The 18,085-nt window shown below is 43.1% G+C and overlaps 2 protein-coding genes across 4 annotated transcripts; one reads left to right on the forward strand and one right to left on the reverse strand.

The window, feature by feature from the left end:
- Positions 1-1,137: 1,137 nt before the first annotated feature.
- Positions 1,138-16,790, forward strand: LOC310833426 (uncharacterized protein). 3 transcript variants are annotated; one of them, XM_083716163.1, is made up of 2 exons: positions 1,138-1,233; positions 3,697-4,444. In XM_083716163.1, the coding sequence occupies exon 2, from the start codon at positions 3,711-3,713 to the stop codon at positions 4,197-4,199; it is 489 nt and encodes a 162-aa protein (XP_083572289.1). In that variant the 5' UTR covers positions 1,138-1,233; positions 3,697-3,710; the 3' UTR covers positions 4,200-4,444. The 3 variants fall into 3 exon arrangements, with proteins under 3 accessions (XP_083572289.1, XP_083572288.1, XP_083572287.1); XM_083716162.1 differs by lacking the exon at positions 3,697-4,444 and adding an exon at positions 16,024-16,790 and having other exon boundaries at positions 1,218-1,233; XM_083716161.1 differs by lacking the exons at positions 1,138-1,233; positions 3,697-4,444 and adding exons at positions 14,727-14,806; positions 16,024-16,790.
- LOC310833425 (uncharacterized protein) lies at positions 7,232-8,968 on the reverse strand. The gene is made up of 2 exons (XM_083716160.1): positions 8,905-8,968; positions 7,232-8,004 (listed from the first exon to the last, which is right to left on the reverse strand). Exon 2 carries the CDS (start codon positions 7,984-7,986, stop codon positions 7,483-7,485), a length of 504 nt encoding a protein of 167 aa, XP_083572286.1. The 5' UTR covers positions 7,987-8,004; positions 8,905-8,968; the 3' UTR covers positions 7,232-7,482.
- Positions 16,791-18,085: the final 1,295 nt, after the last annotated feature.

Raw genomic sequence — 18,085 nt, forward strand, 5'->3', positions numbered from 1 at the left:
GTGCACATTTTTATTCTTATTTATTTATGCTTATTACTTTGTAAAAGAAGAAGAAGAAGAAAGTCAGTCAACACCATGCATGTTGATGGAACTTTCCTGAGAATGAGTTTATTGGATGCAGCCCATCATAATTTCAGCTATGTTTGTGTGTGGCTTGTCGCTCATAAATTAGCATGTTCTAAACTACAGATTTTGAATACATTTCATACATTTTCTAGGCTTCCCAATATGCAAGTTTTAATTGCCTTTCTAAGCTGCCTGTTTAAAAAGAAAAAAAAGGAGTGTTTTCTTTTTGGTTTCAACTTGGTACTGATTTTATATATCTGGTTTAGATGCTTAACATATTTTTGGTTGGTGTGGGGTTTTTTAAACCACAGACACCATCTTCTATTGAAGTTGGGGCAGCCCCCTCCCACCTCTGCCACCCAGAAGACCACTCCAGATTAACTCTAGATTTTTGCCAGGCTGAAGGAAACATCTCCGACCTCCTAGGACCAGTGAAGAAGATAACATATAATGAGCCCTGAAGCTGGATCAAACCAAAGGCCCATGTTGTCCAGCATCCTCTTTCCTGCAGTGGTCAACCAGATGTAGTGGTCAACATAGGGACCATAGCTCTTTCTCACTATTGTTCTCTTCCAAGTGGCATTGGCGCTCTCAGGTCCCAGTTGTGAGTTCCCCATTGAGGCATCTGTTTCTGCACTGCGAATACAAGAAGCTGAGTTAGATGGGGCTTTGACCACATCCAGCAGGGCTTTTCTGGTGTGCTCAAGGCATTCAAGGACACCGATTTCATCTGATACCGGAGATGTCTCAGAAGGTGTAAGCAGAAAGCTTTGATCATGTCCTAGAGTTCCCTACACTGATGAAAGAGCTTTGATGATCTCCATCTCCTCCCTCTGGGTGTTTCTGATTTAAAACAGCAGATAAACTAGAGCAATTTGACTTGAGGTCAGCAAAATTAAAAGGAAGGGAGAGGGGAACAAACTGGTGTCAAGACTATTTGTGTTGCATTATTGCAACCACTTAATTTTGTGACCTCCCTCTTTTGTGCTTAGTAAAGTATTTTGCACATGAAATTGTTGACAACTAAATAAAATGTTAGCTGGAAAGAGGCGGTCTCTTGGTCACAGGAGTGGTTGACAGAACTGTATAAAAACGGAAAATTCTCCCAGTTCCTCCAACAGCTTCATCTGACTCTTTTGTCTTCGTTCCATCTTCTCAAAGAAGCAGGTAAGTTCATTTTTGGGGGCAAATGTTTCTGAATTTATCAAAAAAATCACATCAAATTAAGACTAGATGGATATTCCAGCTTCATACTTTGTAAGTGCATTTAATATGATATTGCTAGAAGAAACTCTAATTAAGCATTTTTAAGGAAAGCTGGAAGGTGCCACCAGCTCTCTATCTTCTTCCTTCCTTCCTAAATGATATTTAGACAAACATATACACTTCTGTCTTTTACAGCACAAAACTCTGCATTTTACTCAGAAGTAAACCCGAATGTGTTATGCAAAGGTAAAGGGACCCCTGACCATTAGGTCCAGTCATGGCCAACTCTGGGGTTGCAGCGCTCATCTCACTTTATTGGCTGAGGGAGCCGGCGTACAGCTTCCGGGTCATGTGGCCAGTATGACTAAGCCACTTCTGGCAAACCAGAGCAGCGCACAGAAACACTGTTTACCTTCCCGCCAGAGCAGTACCTATTTATCTACTTGCACTTTGACGTGCTTTCAAACTGCTAAGTTGGCAGGAGCAGGGCTGTCTTATTTTTTTCAAGCTCATCCCCAACTTGCTAGAGAATAAAAAATTCCTTCCAGTAGCACCTTAAAGACCAACTAAGTTAGTTCTAGATATGAGCTTTCGTGTCCACGCACTTCTTCAGAAGTGCTAGAGAATGGTATACTGTGCTAGAGAATGGTATAATTGCTAGAGAATGGTATACTGTGGTGCAGTATGTTCAAGATACATGTTGATAGCATTGTTGATAAAACATGCCTTTTCTTAAAAGAACCTTACTGGGTTATCTCATCATTTTCTTATATTTCAGAACATCAGTACTGGGGGTAGCCAGCATAGCACCTTCCAGATGTTGTGGGTTAAAATGCCAAGAAAGGGGGTCATTCCTTAGTGATACAGCCCATACTTGGCATGCACAAGGTCTCCAGGATCAGTCCCCTACATCTCCAGGTGGGGCCAGTAATGTCCCCTGTCTGGAACCCAGGAGAGTCATCGGCAATCAGTGTAGACCATGGGTAGGCAAACTAAGGTCCAGGGGCTGGATCCGGCCCAATCGCCATCTAAATCCAGCCCACGGATGGTCCAGAATCAGCATGTTTTTACATGAGTAGAATGTGTCCTTTTATTTAAAATGCATCTCTGGGTTATTTGTGGGGCATAGGAAGTTATTTATTTATTTTTTCAAAATATAGTCCGGCCCCCCGCAAGGTCTGAGGGACAGTGGACCAGCCCCCTGCTGAAAAAGCTTGCTGACCCCTGGTGTAGACAATATAGACAACAAAGCCCACATTTAGTATATCGCAGCTAATCTCACCCAGAACAGTTGCCCATGCTAGCTGAGTCTCATGGGCGTTGAAGTCCATGATACCAGGGCAGGCATCACTTTGATTCCCCTTGATCTGCACCATATCTGAAACTTTTTCATTCTTTGCCTTTCGTGGTCCATGTTCAACTCCCTTCTGCAATTTTATGTTGTGTTTTGAATATAATTTTTTATTCCATTTTCTGTTTCACACTTTCAGATAAAGATTCTACATACTTAAAATATCAGTGACTTCCTGTCAGGGACTGGACTGAGGAGGAATGGTGGAGACCACCCACTTTCCTCCTGAAGCTTCCAAAGAAGAGGGAGACAGTATAGAATTACAACAGTGGTTTGCGGGAGGTCATAGCTCAGAGGCTGCAGAGGAGAGAAGCTGGGAAATATCGGGAAAGGAGCAGGAACAAGAAGAAGCACGAGGGGAGAGACAGCTGGCAGACTGAGTGTCTTTAGAATGCATTCCAGACCCTTCTCTCTCCCAGAACCTGGCAGGCATTGAAAGTAGGAGAGCAGAGAGCTCAGAGGCAAAAGGCATAGAGAAGCCACCATAGGGAAGATGTATAATAGGAGAGACAGAGGGGGTGGGGTTTTCACTCAGAGCAGCATCATTACTCTAAGAAGCAACATTTCTAAGCCTCTCTCTGTGAACATTGAATAAAATACCCCCATCGTTCAGCCTGGACACTGAGATCCAGCGCCGAGGGCCTTCTGACAGTTCCCTCATGTTGAGAAGTGAGGTTACAGGGAACCAGACAGAGGGCCTTCTTGGTAGTGGCGCCCGCCCTGCAGAACGCCCTCCCTTCATATTTGAAGGAAATAAGTAGCTATCTTATCTTTAAAAGACATCTGAAGGCAGCCCTGTTTAGGGAAGTTTTTAATATTTAATGCTGTATTGTTTTTAACATTTATTGCTGGCAGCCTGCCACGAGGGAGAGGGATCAGATTCCCTGAAGCCTGACACTTCCCTTCTTCTCTTTCTATGGTTCATTTTGCATATCTTATATCCCTGCATATCTCACAAAAACTATACCAATCGGTTTTCCATTATTACATCCATCAAAATATTATTTGCATTGCTGAATTTATCTTCATGCTGCCAGAGTTTTCAGCTGTACACGTGCAATTTTATTTTTTAGATTCATCTTCAGCCATGGCTAACTGTGGCCCATCCTGTGCTGTGCCATCCTGTGCTTCCACCCCCATAGTTGGATTTGGATCTGCAGCTCTTGGTAGACGCGGAGGTCTTGGCTACGGATACGGAGGTCTTGGCTATGGCAATGGAGGTCTCGGCTACGGCTATGGAGGTGCTGAAAGAGCAGCCAATCTCGGTGTCCTGGATGGAGTCATCCCTTCATGCGTCAACCAGATCCCACCAGCAGAGGTCGTCATCCAGCCACCTCCCAGTGTCCTGACCATCCCAGGGCCCATCCTCTCTGCCAGCTGTGAGCCTCTGTCTGTTGGAGGCAACACTCCATGTGCTGTTAGTGGTTCTGGAATCGTAGGGGGTTATGGCTATGGTGGGTGGGGCTATGAGTCTGGCCTCCTTGGAAGCTCTGGGGGCTGGGGCTATGGTTTGGGCTATGGGAGGGGAGCACTCCTTGGAAGGAAGCTCGGGCGCCGTGGTAGCATCTGTTCTTAGGCCAATTAAACCTAAGAAGCATATCCTGAACTGATATCCAGGGAACTTGATACCGATCCAATCGCCAAGGTTTAGAAGATCCAAGCAAACCGCTGCTGAAGTTGAACTCTCTTAATTCCCCCCTCTGTATTATGAAGTCGAGAAGACCAAGAACCTTCTACAATATGCAGCTTTTTTGCCTATTGTACAACTATCCTTTCTTTTTCTTTGATCTTTTCAATAAAGCTTGTTCTGCATTCTGATAACATGTGTGTCTTTGTTTTTAAAACTCCACCTCCAGTTTCTCATAGGAAGGTGTCCAAGGTCTTAAACCCAATTTTGTCCCAATTAAAATTGGAGTATTGGAGGCCGTCTTTCTCTCTTGCACCCTGAAGGGTTTACATGGAGTGTGGGGAGAGTATGTTATATTCCTCTAGAAATACCATTCGCCTCTTATTCAACATGAGTACAAGATCTCTCTCCAGGGCACCCTGACTAGTTATTCATTCAGAGAAACAACTCATAGTCAGGGGTCAAATGCAACTTTTGCTGATCGCTAAAGGACCAGGAAGGATGGGTTAAATAGGTGCAAGGAAGCAGTTGTGCCCCTTCTCCTGATTCTTCTTTGTTGTCACTTCTGTCTTCCACTGCCTCCCACAGTTTGGTCAAACTCATGCTGGTCGCTTCGAGAACACTGCCCAACCATCTCCTTCTCTGTCGTCCCCTTCTCCTTGTGCCCTCCATCTTTCCCAACATCAGGGTATTTTCCAGGGAGTCTTCTCTTCTCATGAGGTGGCCAAAGTATTGGAGTCTCAGCTTCAGGATCTGTCCTTCCAGTGAGCACTCAGGGCTGATCTCTTTAAGAATGGATAGGTTTGATCTTTTTGCAGGCCATGGGACTCTCAAGAGTCTCCTCCAGCACCATAATTCAAAAGCATCAATTCTCCGGTGATCAGCCTTCTTTATGGTCCAGCTCACTTCCATACATCACTACTGGGAAGTATATAATAATAAATACTTAGCTAAGAAAAAGAAAAGGGGAAAAGAAAGGAGGGAGATAAAAAAGCATACCTTTAAATAAACTTTCTTATTTTAAAAATAAATTCATATCTATAGATACTCAAAAAACAAATAGCCATCTATATTAATATGAAAAAATATCTGTGGAAATCAATGTGGAGGAGCAGAAAATATAAATTTCATACTTTGATTAATCACAGACATATTACCAGTTCTGTGTGTGTGTGTGTGTGTGTGTGTGTGTGTGTGTGTGTGTAAAGTAAATTATATGGAGGAGTGTTTTCTTCAACTTTCTTATCCCCCCCAAAAAATATTTAAAATGTCCATCTTCTAACTATTTTTCCCCCTCCTTGCTGGCCAACAAGAACTCTTCTCTGACAAGTTGCTGCAGTCAAAATGGCAGCTTAGAACTTCCTCATTTTTCCAATTTTGATGCTTTGACAGAGCCTTGACATGACATGATTTCTGGTGCTTCATAAGGACCTGGAAGTCATGTCAGAGGCATTGCGGTGCAGGTGCTGAGCACCAACAACAATGTTTTGTGGGTGCCCTGGCCCCCAAGCGTTGGTTCCAGTGCCTGGATGCTTTCCTTTGTTCTCTCGATCTCTCCCTTCCCGGCCTCTTACTCCGAGTCCTTCACCAACAATCCATCACTTTAATGTGTGTGTAATTCTTGGGTCCCAATAATGGCCCATAGCTGAGGACACCAAGGAAAACAAAAGGGGGCTGGGAGCCAGGAAAGAATATAAAAAGAAGAAAAGAGGAAAGAAAGAAGAAAGAGAAAGGCACTTCCAATTTTCCATCTGCCAGTTATGTAACAGAAATTATTCAAAATATTCACTCCAAGAAAGCGTGTTCTCCTTCATGGAGAGCATGTGTCGCGATGGGGGCTGACAGGACACTCCAAAGTTGTGGGGCGGGCTAATTGATCTTTGGCCACTGTTGTGATTGGGCTTCCCTTGTTGTTGGGAAGATGTTAATGTTGCCATTTGATGATTGACAGCCAGAAATGTTAAAACTCCCTGCACGAGGCATAGAGCTTCCTCTTTTCGCTCCGTGCAGCGGATTGCCCGTCCCCCCTCCCTATATTTAGGGTTGTTCGCTTTGACCTTGCTGTGCCTGTCATGGGGTCGTCTGCTCTTGGGGAAGGGGCCCAGTAGGAATTTTGTCCATCTGGCTGATTGGCTGGGGCCATTTGGTTTTTGCCTACTGCGTAGCAAATCGTCACAACTTGTAAGGTTGCAGTTAGGCGTTGGTTTATGGTTTGGTTGGTTGAGGGGCATGGATTGGCTGTGCCTGCCCCTCTAATGCTGCTGCTGCAAGTTTCAATATATGCTTTTTGCGCTAAGTAAACAATTCCTGGTAAAGGGTTTCTGCAATTTCTCGCATCTTTATCCTTATATTTACCGGTAATTGATGGAATAAACATTTGGATCTGTTTATCTTTCAGATGTTTTGATAGTGATTTAGATGGTTTATTGAGGTATTTCAACCATCTTTGATTTTTTTACAGTTGGCAAAGCATTCCAGTTTTTAGGCTTGGATATTTTGAATGTTCTCTGTTGTTCTTAACTTCATACACCATGTTTGCTTATGCTAATGTGTCTTTTCTTTATATTTTACACCATTTTTTTCTGCTTGAGAGAATCTATTATACATCTCTGCTGCTGCTATTTTTGTTTTGTCAGAACACCTCTGATATAAGATTCACTTGCATCCCATATATGGCCATGGTGTTTATGCACTTTAAAAAACCAATCTAAATATTGTTCTATTTGTGTCTTTCTATCTCCTCTTACTGATAAACTGTTATTTATTCTCTAGAATTTACTATTACAATTATTTGGCATTTTGATGTTCAATAATCCCTTAGAGTTGGAGTATAAAACCTCCAAACATCTGTCAAATTTTTGTTGGCAAACATGCCTTGAGACACTTTCTAGTTTTAATTTAGACAAAAGGGCGATTCAGTCAGCTGGACAGCTTGCTGTGAGGAACTGAGGCCAAGTGTTACAAAAACCAGCACACATGGGTTACTGTAATGCGCCAAAAGCTTTACTGAAAAGATTCAAGAAATGACATTGATAGTTGTATGAGAAATACAGAAGAAATTTAGCATATAAGCATCTTAGTTTTCTGGACTTCAAAGCGAAGAGGTGGGGGGTGAAGAGGGTTCAACTTCAGCAGTGGATCCTGGGATTTAGCTCTTTTGAACCACGCCCAATGGATCTGTATCAAACTCTCTGATTATCAGTTCATAATATGCTTCTCAGGTTTAATTGGCTTATGCACAGATGTTACCACGACGCCCGAACTTCCTTCCAAGGAGTGCTCCCCTCCCATAGCCCAAACCATAGCCGAAACCTCCAGAGCTTCCAAGGAGGCCAGACCCATAGCCCAAGCCCCCATAGCCTCCTACGATCCCGGAACCACCAACGGCACATGGAGTATTGCCTCCAACAGCCACAGGCTCACAGCTGGCAGAGAGGATGGGCCCTGGGATGGTCACAATGGAGGCAGGTGGCTGGATCACGACCTCTGCTGGTGGGATTTGGTTGATGCAGGATGGGATAACTCCTGCCAGGACTCCGAGGTTGGCTGCTCTTTCAGCACCTCCATATCCATAGCCGAGACCACCATATCCGTAGCCGAATCCTCCATTTCCATAGCCGAGACCTCCCAATCCATAGCCGAGACCACCATAGCCAAGACCTCCTGCTGAGCCAAACCCAACAGTGGGGGCGGAAGCACAGGATGGGACAGCGCAGGATGGACCACAGTCAACCATTGTTGGATGGAGGTGAGTCTAAAACCAAAAAGACCAAGGTAACACAGTAAGCCATGGCTGAAGATGAATCTAAAAAATAAGGTTGCAGAACTGAGCAGAACATGGAGCATGAAAACCCAAAAACAACAGAGAATCATAAATCCTCTGATATTATGTATATGAAGGAGGCCTAGTGTTGTATGCTTCAACTCCCACCAGATGTAGACAGAACGTCCTATGGTCAAGGATCATGACAATTGTAGTTCAACAACAATTGGAAGCCCAGTACTTATTCTCCACTCTCCGACACATGTTCCAACCAATTAGGGTTCACATATTATAGGTTTATTGTCCAAACTCCATCTGTGAGTTTTTGTCTTCTTCCCAAAAATTACTACTTTAATTTTAGAATGGTTGACTGTTCACTGTTCACTGCTCTTTTGTGCAAAAGACATTCAACTTCCTCAAAAGTCTCTGCATCCCAATTAAGGTAGCAGAAATCAAAACAATATCGTTGGCATACAGAAGAACTGAAAGTCTGACATCCTGAATAGAAACAGAAAAATATTCTAGGCCTCTTAGTTCTTGAACAATATCATTTATATAAAAATTGAATGAAAGGATGGTAGGAGGCATCCCTGTCAGACTCCCCTCTCTGTGAGAATATTATCAGAGAGCAACCCATTTGCCACAAGTCTAACCCTAAGCAAAGTATGGCTATGCAGCAGTTTATACAACTCTGAAGTAGGTATGAACTGTAGTCATCCAGTTGTCACTGGACTTTAGTCCCCTCAGTCAGCAAGCCCAAAGGTCAAGCGTGACCCAAGGTCAAGGACCAAATGGTGCTCATTCTTGCTCTAGTGGGAATATCAATCTAGCCTTCCACTGTCATAATCTTCTGATAAATTACAAAGTATTTCCCCAAGAAATCGGACTTACCTGCTTCTTTGAGAAGATGTAGTGAAGACAGAAGAGTCAGATGAAGCTGTTGGAGGAAAGGAGAGAACTCTGAGCTTTTATATAGTTCTGCCAGCTGCCCCTTTGACTCAGAAACCGCCTATTTCCTGCAAACATTTTACTTAGCTGTCAACAATGCAATATGCAAAATTACTTTGCTAAGCACAAAAGAGGGAGGTCACAAAATTAAGTGGTTGTAATAATGCAACACAAATAGTCTTGACACCATGTTTTTCCCTCACTCATTCTTTTAATGTTGCTGGCCTCAAGTCAAATTGCTCCAATTTATCTGTTGCTTTTAACCAGAAACACCCAGAGGGAGAGGATGGAGATTAAGGTGCCTTCATCAGCTCTGGGGACTCTCTGTCATTATCAAAGCTTTTTGCATACATATATGGGATTTTAGGACACCACCAATATTAGAGGAAGGCAGAGTCTTAAAATGATGTAAAAACATGGGAGAAGCTTTGCTGCATCAGGGAAAAGACCCATCTAACCCTGTTCTTGTAATGGCCAGACAGATGGCAAAAACAGGACCTGCAAACAATAGTAGAAAAGCGCTATGGCCCCAGTGTTCTACATGGAATAACCAAGAAGCATCTTGATGGCCACTGTGGAAAAGATGATGCCTTTGCTCTAAACAAATTTAAGCAAACAAACTAGAACTATAAACTCCATGCAAATACATTGGTCCCTTGGTTCTCAAACATAATCCGTTCCAGAAGTCTGTTCGACTTCCAAAACATTCGAAAACCAAGGCACAGCTTCTGATTGATGCAGGCGCCCCAGAAACAGTAGCCGACAACCGCACTGGATATTCAGCTTCCAAAAAAAGTTCCCAAACCAAAGCATTTACTTCCGGGTTTGCGGCGTTTGGGTTCCAATTTGTTCATCAACTAAGCCATTTGAGACTTCCGGGTTAGCGCCATCGGCAATGGTGGCATTCCTCTGACTGAGAGGAACCCGCTCCATGGAATTCGGGTTGTGCCGCCACGGCGAAGGTGGAGACCCTTTAGAAATCCCAGGCGGAGGAAGCCTGGGAACGTGGGATTCGGCTGACACCAGGAGCGCCCCCCCTACCCGCAGGGAAACCCCTTTTTTGGGGTTCCGAAGTGACGTGGGGTGAGCGGCGTGGTGTTTTGAATCGACCACTATTTTTACGGAGTGAAGCCGTGTAGCCGTTGCCAGAGAGCGCTGACTTTTTCTTGTGGACAATTGGATTTCAAACAACAACCCGTGAGTAGAACGGAAATTGGGCTTTTAAAGTATTTTTAAATTGGCACCGATCGGGGAAGGTCTAAACAGGAAGTCCACCTCCCTTTTCTGTAAATAAACTGAAGCAAAGAATCTGTTAACTAAGGTCGCAGAGAGTCTTTCTTAAAGGATTAAAACTCCACTGATTGAAACTACTATCAATACTCTTTTTGGAAGCAGGGAAGCCTGCAGAAGATTAATATTTTGGAATTAATGCGCCACTTCCCTAAACCTGGGAGCGGTCTGCGAGAGCCTGTGGATGGTGAATAGATAAATTTGACAGCTAGCTGTCAAGATACAAAATAAGGACTTTGCTGCTATTGTTAGTTTCTGTGTTTAAAAAGAAGGAAGGTAATTGGAATTGCTACAATTACGTTGGGGACTTTTGGAACTGTGCTGGAAGGAGTGTATAGAGAAACTGTGTCCCTCTAGAGGGAGTTTTGGGATAGTGTTGCAAGAATGCAGCTGGGAAATTGACATTAAAGATAAAGCCTCTGAGAAAACTAGTTTTGACCTTGGAAATGTCAAGGATGGCGGTTGAGAAGGAAGCCACGTCTGAACTGAATAGGACATTTTATCTGCTGGGAAAGCTGCAAGAACAGATAAACATCATGGCTACTAATGTTGAAATTTTGGGAACAAAAGTGGGCATCAGCAAAGAAGTAGACAAGAACCCGGCACAGGAATCTCTTTTAACTGAACAAATTGAAGAACCAGAGAAGGAGAAAGTTGTTGTTGTTAAAGTGAAGCAAGGGGGAGTCGTAACCCTACAGAGGCAAATGGTGGATTATAACTTGAGGCCTTACATGTTTGCAACTAGGAGAAGCCAGATTTTGGAGATGAGAGCCTCTCTTGGTTTGGAAAATGAAAGTTAGAGAGATCACCCTATGTGGGGATCAAATAATTTTTGGGATTTGAATCTGAGCCAGGTGGAGATTGGAGCTTCTGGGGCCTTTGGATTTGGAAGGAGTGTGAAGCAAGATTTGGAATATTCCATGGGCCCTATCTTTAACTATGGAAGTCTGGCAGACTTGCTAAGAAGGAATATGACTACCATTGGGTTGGAGCCCCCCCCCCCCCGAGATCTGTTCTTTAATACCAAAGACTATCAAAAAGATCGGCAGAGGGGACATGAAAGAGAGTTAAGAGCCTCGGACTTAAGATCTCCGGGTTGATGGAGGGGAGGGGAGATGGTGAAAGAAAAATTGGGAATTTAAAGTGAATATATATGTTATATTGTGTTTCTTTTTGTAACCTTTTAAAACTTGAATAAATATTATTTGAAAAAAAGAGAGAACCAAGGTTCCACTGTTTATAAAATAAATATAATACATTTTAAAAATCTGAAACCAAAGGAAGGCACTGTTGTTGGCATCTGCTTGTCTTGAGAGACAGTGGAGTGCGCCTACAGGGGTTAAGTCAAGCCACTGTGTTAGCAGCACTGAAGTGATCTCCCTGGGGCAAAAGCCTGGGCAGTGGGCATGGAGGTCCTGGCCAGTGGCCAAATGAAAGTAGACCAATACATTTGGGACCAGCTTGGCTGCATGAGTTGCTGGAAGGCAGTTTACAAGGCCCCATCCAACCGTCTTGGGGTCTGTACTCCAGATTTGTGTAGTGTTTACTTGTTAGCCATTTCTTCATCTGAAGATATCCTGCAAGGCACCAGAGGTTTAAGATCAGAGTTTTTCCTTCTCCTTGATGGGCTACCTTCCCAGGTTGACAAGCAACATCTGCCCCACACTTCCCTCTACAACTCATGCAGAAACCACCTTCTTGATTGTTGGGCCCACTATTGGTCTCGTTAGCTCAATCCAAGCAGGGAAAGTCCCTAGCTCACCAAGGGTTTGAGGCCCATTGACTACCCTCACCTGGACAGTCGAAGCTGCTCCTGGGGTGTGGCCAATGTCTCATGCTGCCAGCTGCTAGGAGCCACAGGTGAGTGCAGGGTGGGGACCAAAGGTGGGCAAATTATCCAAAAAGGAGCATGTTGTGTCCCCAAACAGAGGCACTATCCCCTCCCTGAACACCCTGAACACCCAAAAAGAATGCTATTATTACTATTACTATTATTATTATTTCCCGGTCACTCTGGGCAGCTCCTAGCAGAATATTAAAAACATGACAAAACATCAAACGTTAAACACACACACACACACATATATGGAAGTTTTTTATGTTATATATATACCATATGTATGTGTGTGTGTGTGTGTGTGTGTGTGTGTGTGTATGGTTAACAAACAATTAGCAATCCTGTTTTCAGAAACCATCGAAACACTTTCATTTATTAGCAACAAATCACAAACACAGATAGCTGAAATGATTGTGATGGTGGATGTCATTCTTAGGTTTCATCCATCAAAATCAAGGGTGATGGCTGGCTTGTTCATTCTTTCAACAGGTCTACTCTCAGTATGGATAGACAACAGATCACCAAAAAAGCTGCCTAACTGCCCCATGCAATCTTGCATATTGATGGGGCAGAGGATAGGATATCTGCTGCTTGTATAAGAATGAATATGGAAACAGGTGGCTATTCGGGAATTTTATTACATAGAATCATAGAATCAGAGTTGGAATAGACCACAAGGGCCATCGAGTCCAACCCCCTGCCAAGCAGGAAACACCATCAGAGCACTCCTGACATATGGTTGTCAAGCCTCTGCTTAAAGACCTCCAAAGAAGGAGACTCCACCACACTCCTTGGCAGCAAATTCCACTGTCGAACAGCTCTTACTGTCAGGAAGTTCTTCCTAATGTTCTTAGTTAAGTTTTGCATTTTGTTGGCAACTTTGACATTATGAGTTGCAGAGAGATTGGAAATTCATGTAATCCAGGGTGGCTGATATAATGAGTGAATTTAATATTTGATCCCTTATTTACTGGCACCATTTTATAGTACAGGGCAGCTAAATATGAAGTTCTCCGGATGTTTTGCTGGATCACAACTCCCACCATCACTGGCTACATCAAACCTATTCCCCCCCCCCCAAAAAAAACTTTTTCTCACTAACGCTGTCAAATAATGCTGCTTTATTGGGTACCTGTATATATGATAACCGTGCCAGTGAATATTAGAGCTTTACTTATACAGTTATTTTTTGAAACTGTATTTGAAGGGATCTCTGTTATTACAGGCAGGCGATGCAACCTGATTAAAAGCTAGCTGTACAGTGGTACCTCAGGTTAAGTACTTAATTCGTTCCGGAGGTCCGTACTTAACCTGAAACTGTTCTTAACCTGAAGCACCACTTTAGCTAATGGGGCCTCCTGCTGCCGCCGCACCGCCGGAGCACAATTTCTGTTCCCATCCTGAAGCAAAGTTCTTAACCTGAAGCACTATTTCTGGGTTAGCAGAGTGTAACCTGAAGCGTATGTAACCTGAAGCGTATGTAACCTGAGGTACCACTGTACTTAATTTGTTTAGAGATGGCCATAAAAATTCAATGTGGAAGGATCTAATAGTCTTTTTGTCTGCATCTAGAAATTCATAAACACAATACTGTGACCAGGCTGGGATAGCTGGGATAGCAGGCTTATGGGTTATTGAGTGTCTGATGTAGATTATTATTATTTTTTTTCAATTTTGTTGTTCTGTATGGGACAATGACAATAAAGATTATCATATCATATCGTATTGGAAAACAGCAACTAGTTTAGCTTCAGAAGCATGATGACTATGGAACATAGCTCTTGTGGAGACACCAGGAAAGCATTTTAGAGCACCAAGGGAAACAAATACCAAAGATCATTTTGAAACTGTATGCAATATATGTTTACTCAACACAGTGGAAAGAACAATGTTGTTTCCTCACCAGCAGCCACCCATTGCTCGCTCTGGAACCATCAGTTAAGGCAAAGTGGAAGATACAGGTGATAAAAACCTACTCTAAACAATGAGACTAACCTGCTTAATATTTAACAGCACTGTTTGCATTGCTAATATGTGGAATGTTTCTTGGGAGGTGGGGGTACAAGAGGATTGTTTGTTTTTTTAAAAAAAAAATCAGAAAAATAAATAAAAAGAAAAACCGCATCTAGTCCAGCATCTTGTGCCCAACCAGATTCAACGAAAAGCCCACAAGAAGGATGTGATTTTGATAGCCCTCTTCCCAATGGTTCACACTGCAGTGAAGGTAGAGAACGATGGCAATGTGTTGTGGCTGGAAAGATCAACTGAAATCCTGGATGTGAAAGTCAAGTAGCCCACTCTGAACACCCACGGCTACTTTAGCTATTTTGAAGAGAGAGAAATGGGGACAACGTATCTGTTGATCTGTCTGACAGAAAAGGAACATACAATCATTTCTTTTAACTTTGTTTTGCAGAGGAATTAAGAAGCCAAGATCAAAAGTGTCAGAGTGGGAGAGACGCGTTGTGGGAAGTTGAGGAAATGCTAACACTTTTGTCTTATTTTTCATTCTTATTAAAATAATTAGGGGGCCTGAGGCATATCACAAATCATTTGCTGATTCAAGCTTCAGAGGAACAGGGGGTGTATCCAAGCCAGCTGTGGGGCCATTAGGGGATCCAGTCAAAAGAGTATAAAAGGGTTCTCTGGGCTGAGATATCTCAACAGCTTCCCTGAACTTCATCTCCTTCTCTCGATTTCTACTCTTCTGAGACTTTGGTAAGTCACTTGTTCCCTTGATAGAGCATGAGGCTCTTAACCTCAGAGTCAAGGATTTGAGCCCCACATTGGGCAAAACGATTCCTGGATTGGTTGAGCTAGATTACCCTCTTGTTCCCTTTCAACCCTACCATTCTATGAATCTACGCTGGGATCTTGCATTTGCATGATTCTTGCACTGATGAAGAGGGTTCAAATAACTGAATTCCAACTGTTTTATTCTGTGAGATGGGTAGCTCTCGCCAGGGGTGCCAAATTGAATAAAATATGGGGGGCAGGTAAGCATGCCTACGCCATTTGAATGGCAATGCTAATCAACTTGGGGGGAGGGCAGCCCACTCAAATATTTTATGGGCTCGCCAAAGAGACTTTCAACCAGGAATCTTAATCCTTCATGTTGTTGGTTGGCTTCTTTTCTGTATCTATCTTATGAAATCATGTATTTAGCTGCCTTATACTGAGTTAGTCTCTTGGTCCATCCAAATTGTTATTGTCTACAATGACAAGCTGTGACTCTCCAAAGTTTCAAGGAGGGAGCATTTACCAGCTCGACCTGCAGATTCCTGGAACTGAACCTGGCACTTTCTGCATGCAAACCATGCATCCTGCCACTGAGCAATGACCCTATGACCCTTCCCATAGAAACAAAGAAAGAGCCTAGACTTCAAGGCTCTGTCTAAAGCGCTGACTTAAATAGAAGCATATGAAGTTGACCTGTACCATGTCAGACCACTGGCACCTAGTTCAGTATTGTCTACACTGACTAGAAGATGCTCTACAGCAGTGTTCCCCAACCTTGGGCCTCCAGCTGTTTTGGGGCTACAATTCCCATCATCCTTGACCACTGGTCTTGCTAGCAAGGGATGATGGGAGTTGTAGTCCAAAAACAGTTGGAGGCCCAAGGTTGGGGAACACTGATCTACAGGACTTCAGGCAAGGGACATTCCCTGACATTCCTGGAACCATGAGGGATAAGATTTAGGACCCACAATAGAGAGAAAGGTTGTAGTGGACAATACAGAATGCATGAATCAGTGCTTAATGTTTGTTGAATAACAGAAAACAGCTGATTTTCAATCAAGGAGAAAAGAAGATGGTTTAAGGTGGGGGAAATGGGAATGGGGGAAATATCCTACCACCTCTGACAGATTCCCTGCACTCCCCATTGAAGTGATGTACCCCACACCTATTTTGTCCCTTTGTGTTTTTGCTTTCAGACTCACCTCCACCCAACAATGGTTGACTGTGGTCCATCCTGCGCTGTCCCATCTTGTGCTTCCTCCCCCACCGTTGGGTTTGGCTCAGCAGGAGGTCTTGGCTATGGTGGTCTCGGCTATGGATTGGGAGGTCTTGGCTATGGAAATGGAGGATTCGGCTACGGATATGGTGGTCTCGGCTATGGAAATGGAGGTGCTGAAAGAGCAGCCAACCTCGGAGTCCTGGCAGGAGTTGTCCCATCCTGCATCAACCAGGTCCCACCAGCAGAGGTTGTGATCCAGCCACCTGCCTCCATTGTGACCATCCCAGGGGCCATCCTCTCTGCCAGCTGTGAGCCTGTGGCTGTTGGAGGCAACACTCCATGTGCCGTTGGTGGTTCCGGGATCGTAGGAGGCTATGGCTATGGTGGATTGGGCTATGGGTCTGGCCTCCTTGGAAGCTCTGGTGGCTTCGGCTATGGTTTGGGCTACGGGAGGGGAAGGAAGTTTGGGCGTCGTTTTAGCATCTGTGCATAGGCCAGTTAAACCTGAGAAGCATATTATGAACTGATAATCAGAGAGCTTGATACAGATCCATTGGGCATGGTTCAAAAGAGCTTAATCCCAGAAACCACTGCTGAAGTTGAACCTTCCTCATCCCCCACCTCTTCGCTTTGAAGTCTAGAAAACTAAGATGCTTATACGCTAAATTTCTTCTGTATTTCTCATACAGCTATCAATGTCATTTCCTGAATATTTTCAATAAAGCTTTTGGCGCATTACAGTAACCCATGAGTGTTGGTTTTTGTAACACTTGGCCTCAGTTCCTCACAGCAAGCCGTCCAGCTGACTAAAGTAATTTTTGCCTAAATTAAAACTGGAATGTGTCTCCCCCCCCAAAAAAATAATATTTATTACTTTTAAAGTTTACAAAAAAAGAAAAGAAAAAGAGAAAGAGAAAAGAGAAAAACAAAGGAAAACAAAAAAACCACAATACAATACATAATATAAACAATGCACAACACAACCTTAACACATTAAACTAAGCACATTAAGCTAAACAAAACCCTATCCCTAACCCTAACCCCAAACTGAACAAAACAAAAACAATTTAAAAACATACATCACACCTTTTCCATACTCTATTTTCATTCCCTTGTTTCATTGACCTCCTCTCACCTCCCTTTTTGTATTCCACTTCTATTAATTGTTTCAGCAAATCCTTTCCATCTTTCTCTGTTTTCTGTCATTCTACAGATATCTTAACATATTTTTAACCTTATTTTCCATTAAAACTAGAATACTTATGTATGCTTAACTCCTTATAACATTTCCACTAAGGCCATAAAATTTTATTCCAACATTTTTCTATCATTCATTAATTTTACAGTATTTCTATAAATAAACTTTAAATTGTTCCACCATCTCTTCTCCCTGGGCTCGGATTCTGCCAGTCCTTTCCGTCAATTCCATATAGTCCATCAACCTGGAGATCTTATGTCCGAAGCTCTTAACTCTTTTCCAAGTCCCTTCTGCGGATCTTCTTCATGTTCTTTAATGCTAGAGAGCAGATCTCGGGGAGACTCCAACCTAACAATGTTTTTATTCCTTCTCGACAGGTCAGCCAAATTTCCATGGCTAAAATTAAGATCCAAACAGTATTTCAGAACATGTTTCAAGCTTCTTCCAAGTCCAAAGGCCCGCAGAACTTCAATCTCCTCTTGACCCGTCCATATCCCAAAAGTCCATTAATCCCTGCATAGAGGGATCTATTCCTGAACCAAATCCTGAATACTTTCTGTATTGGTGCTCACTGTTTGTCCCAAATTAATCGCTTTTTGTCCCAAGTTGTCAATTTTAATTGTCATGTCATCCGTCTTTTTATGAAGCTGTTCCAGCAAATAGCTTATCCTACATAATGCAGTTACTATGGCTTCTCCTGTCAACATTTTTAAAAAGTCCAAGGTCAATCTCTGGTTCCCACAATTCCTTATCTTGTAGCTAGAGCTTTCCCAGTTACACTCCTGTAACAGTTTCAAAAGCTCCCTCTAGAGGGAAACCGTCTCCACTTGTATCAGTCCTT

The sequence above is a fragment of the Podarcis gaigeae genome, assembly GCF_964106915.1.
Source record: "Podarcis gaigeae genome assembly, chromosome: 16".
Taxonomy (NCBI): domain Eukaryota; kingdom Metazoa; phylum Chordata; class Lepidosauria; order Squamata; family Lacertidae; genus Podarcis; species Podarcis gaigeae.

Bases quoted from the DNA above. Each gene is read 5' to 3' on its own strand.
- LOC310833426 (XM_083716162.1), top strand. From the start codon at position 16,042: ATGGTTGACTGTGGTCCATCCTGCGCTGTCCCATCTTGTGCTTCCTCC.
- LOC310833425 (XM_083716160.1), bottom strand. From the start codon at position 7,986: ATGGTTGACTGTGGTCCATCCTGCGCTGTCCCATCCTGTGCTTCCGCC.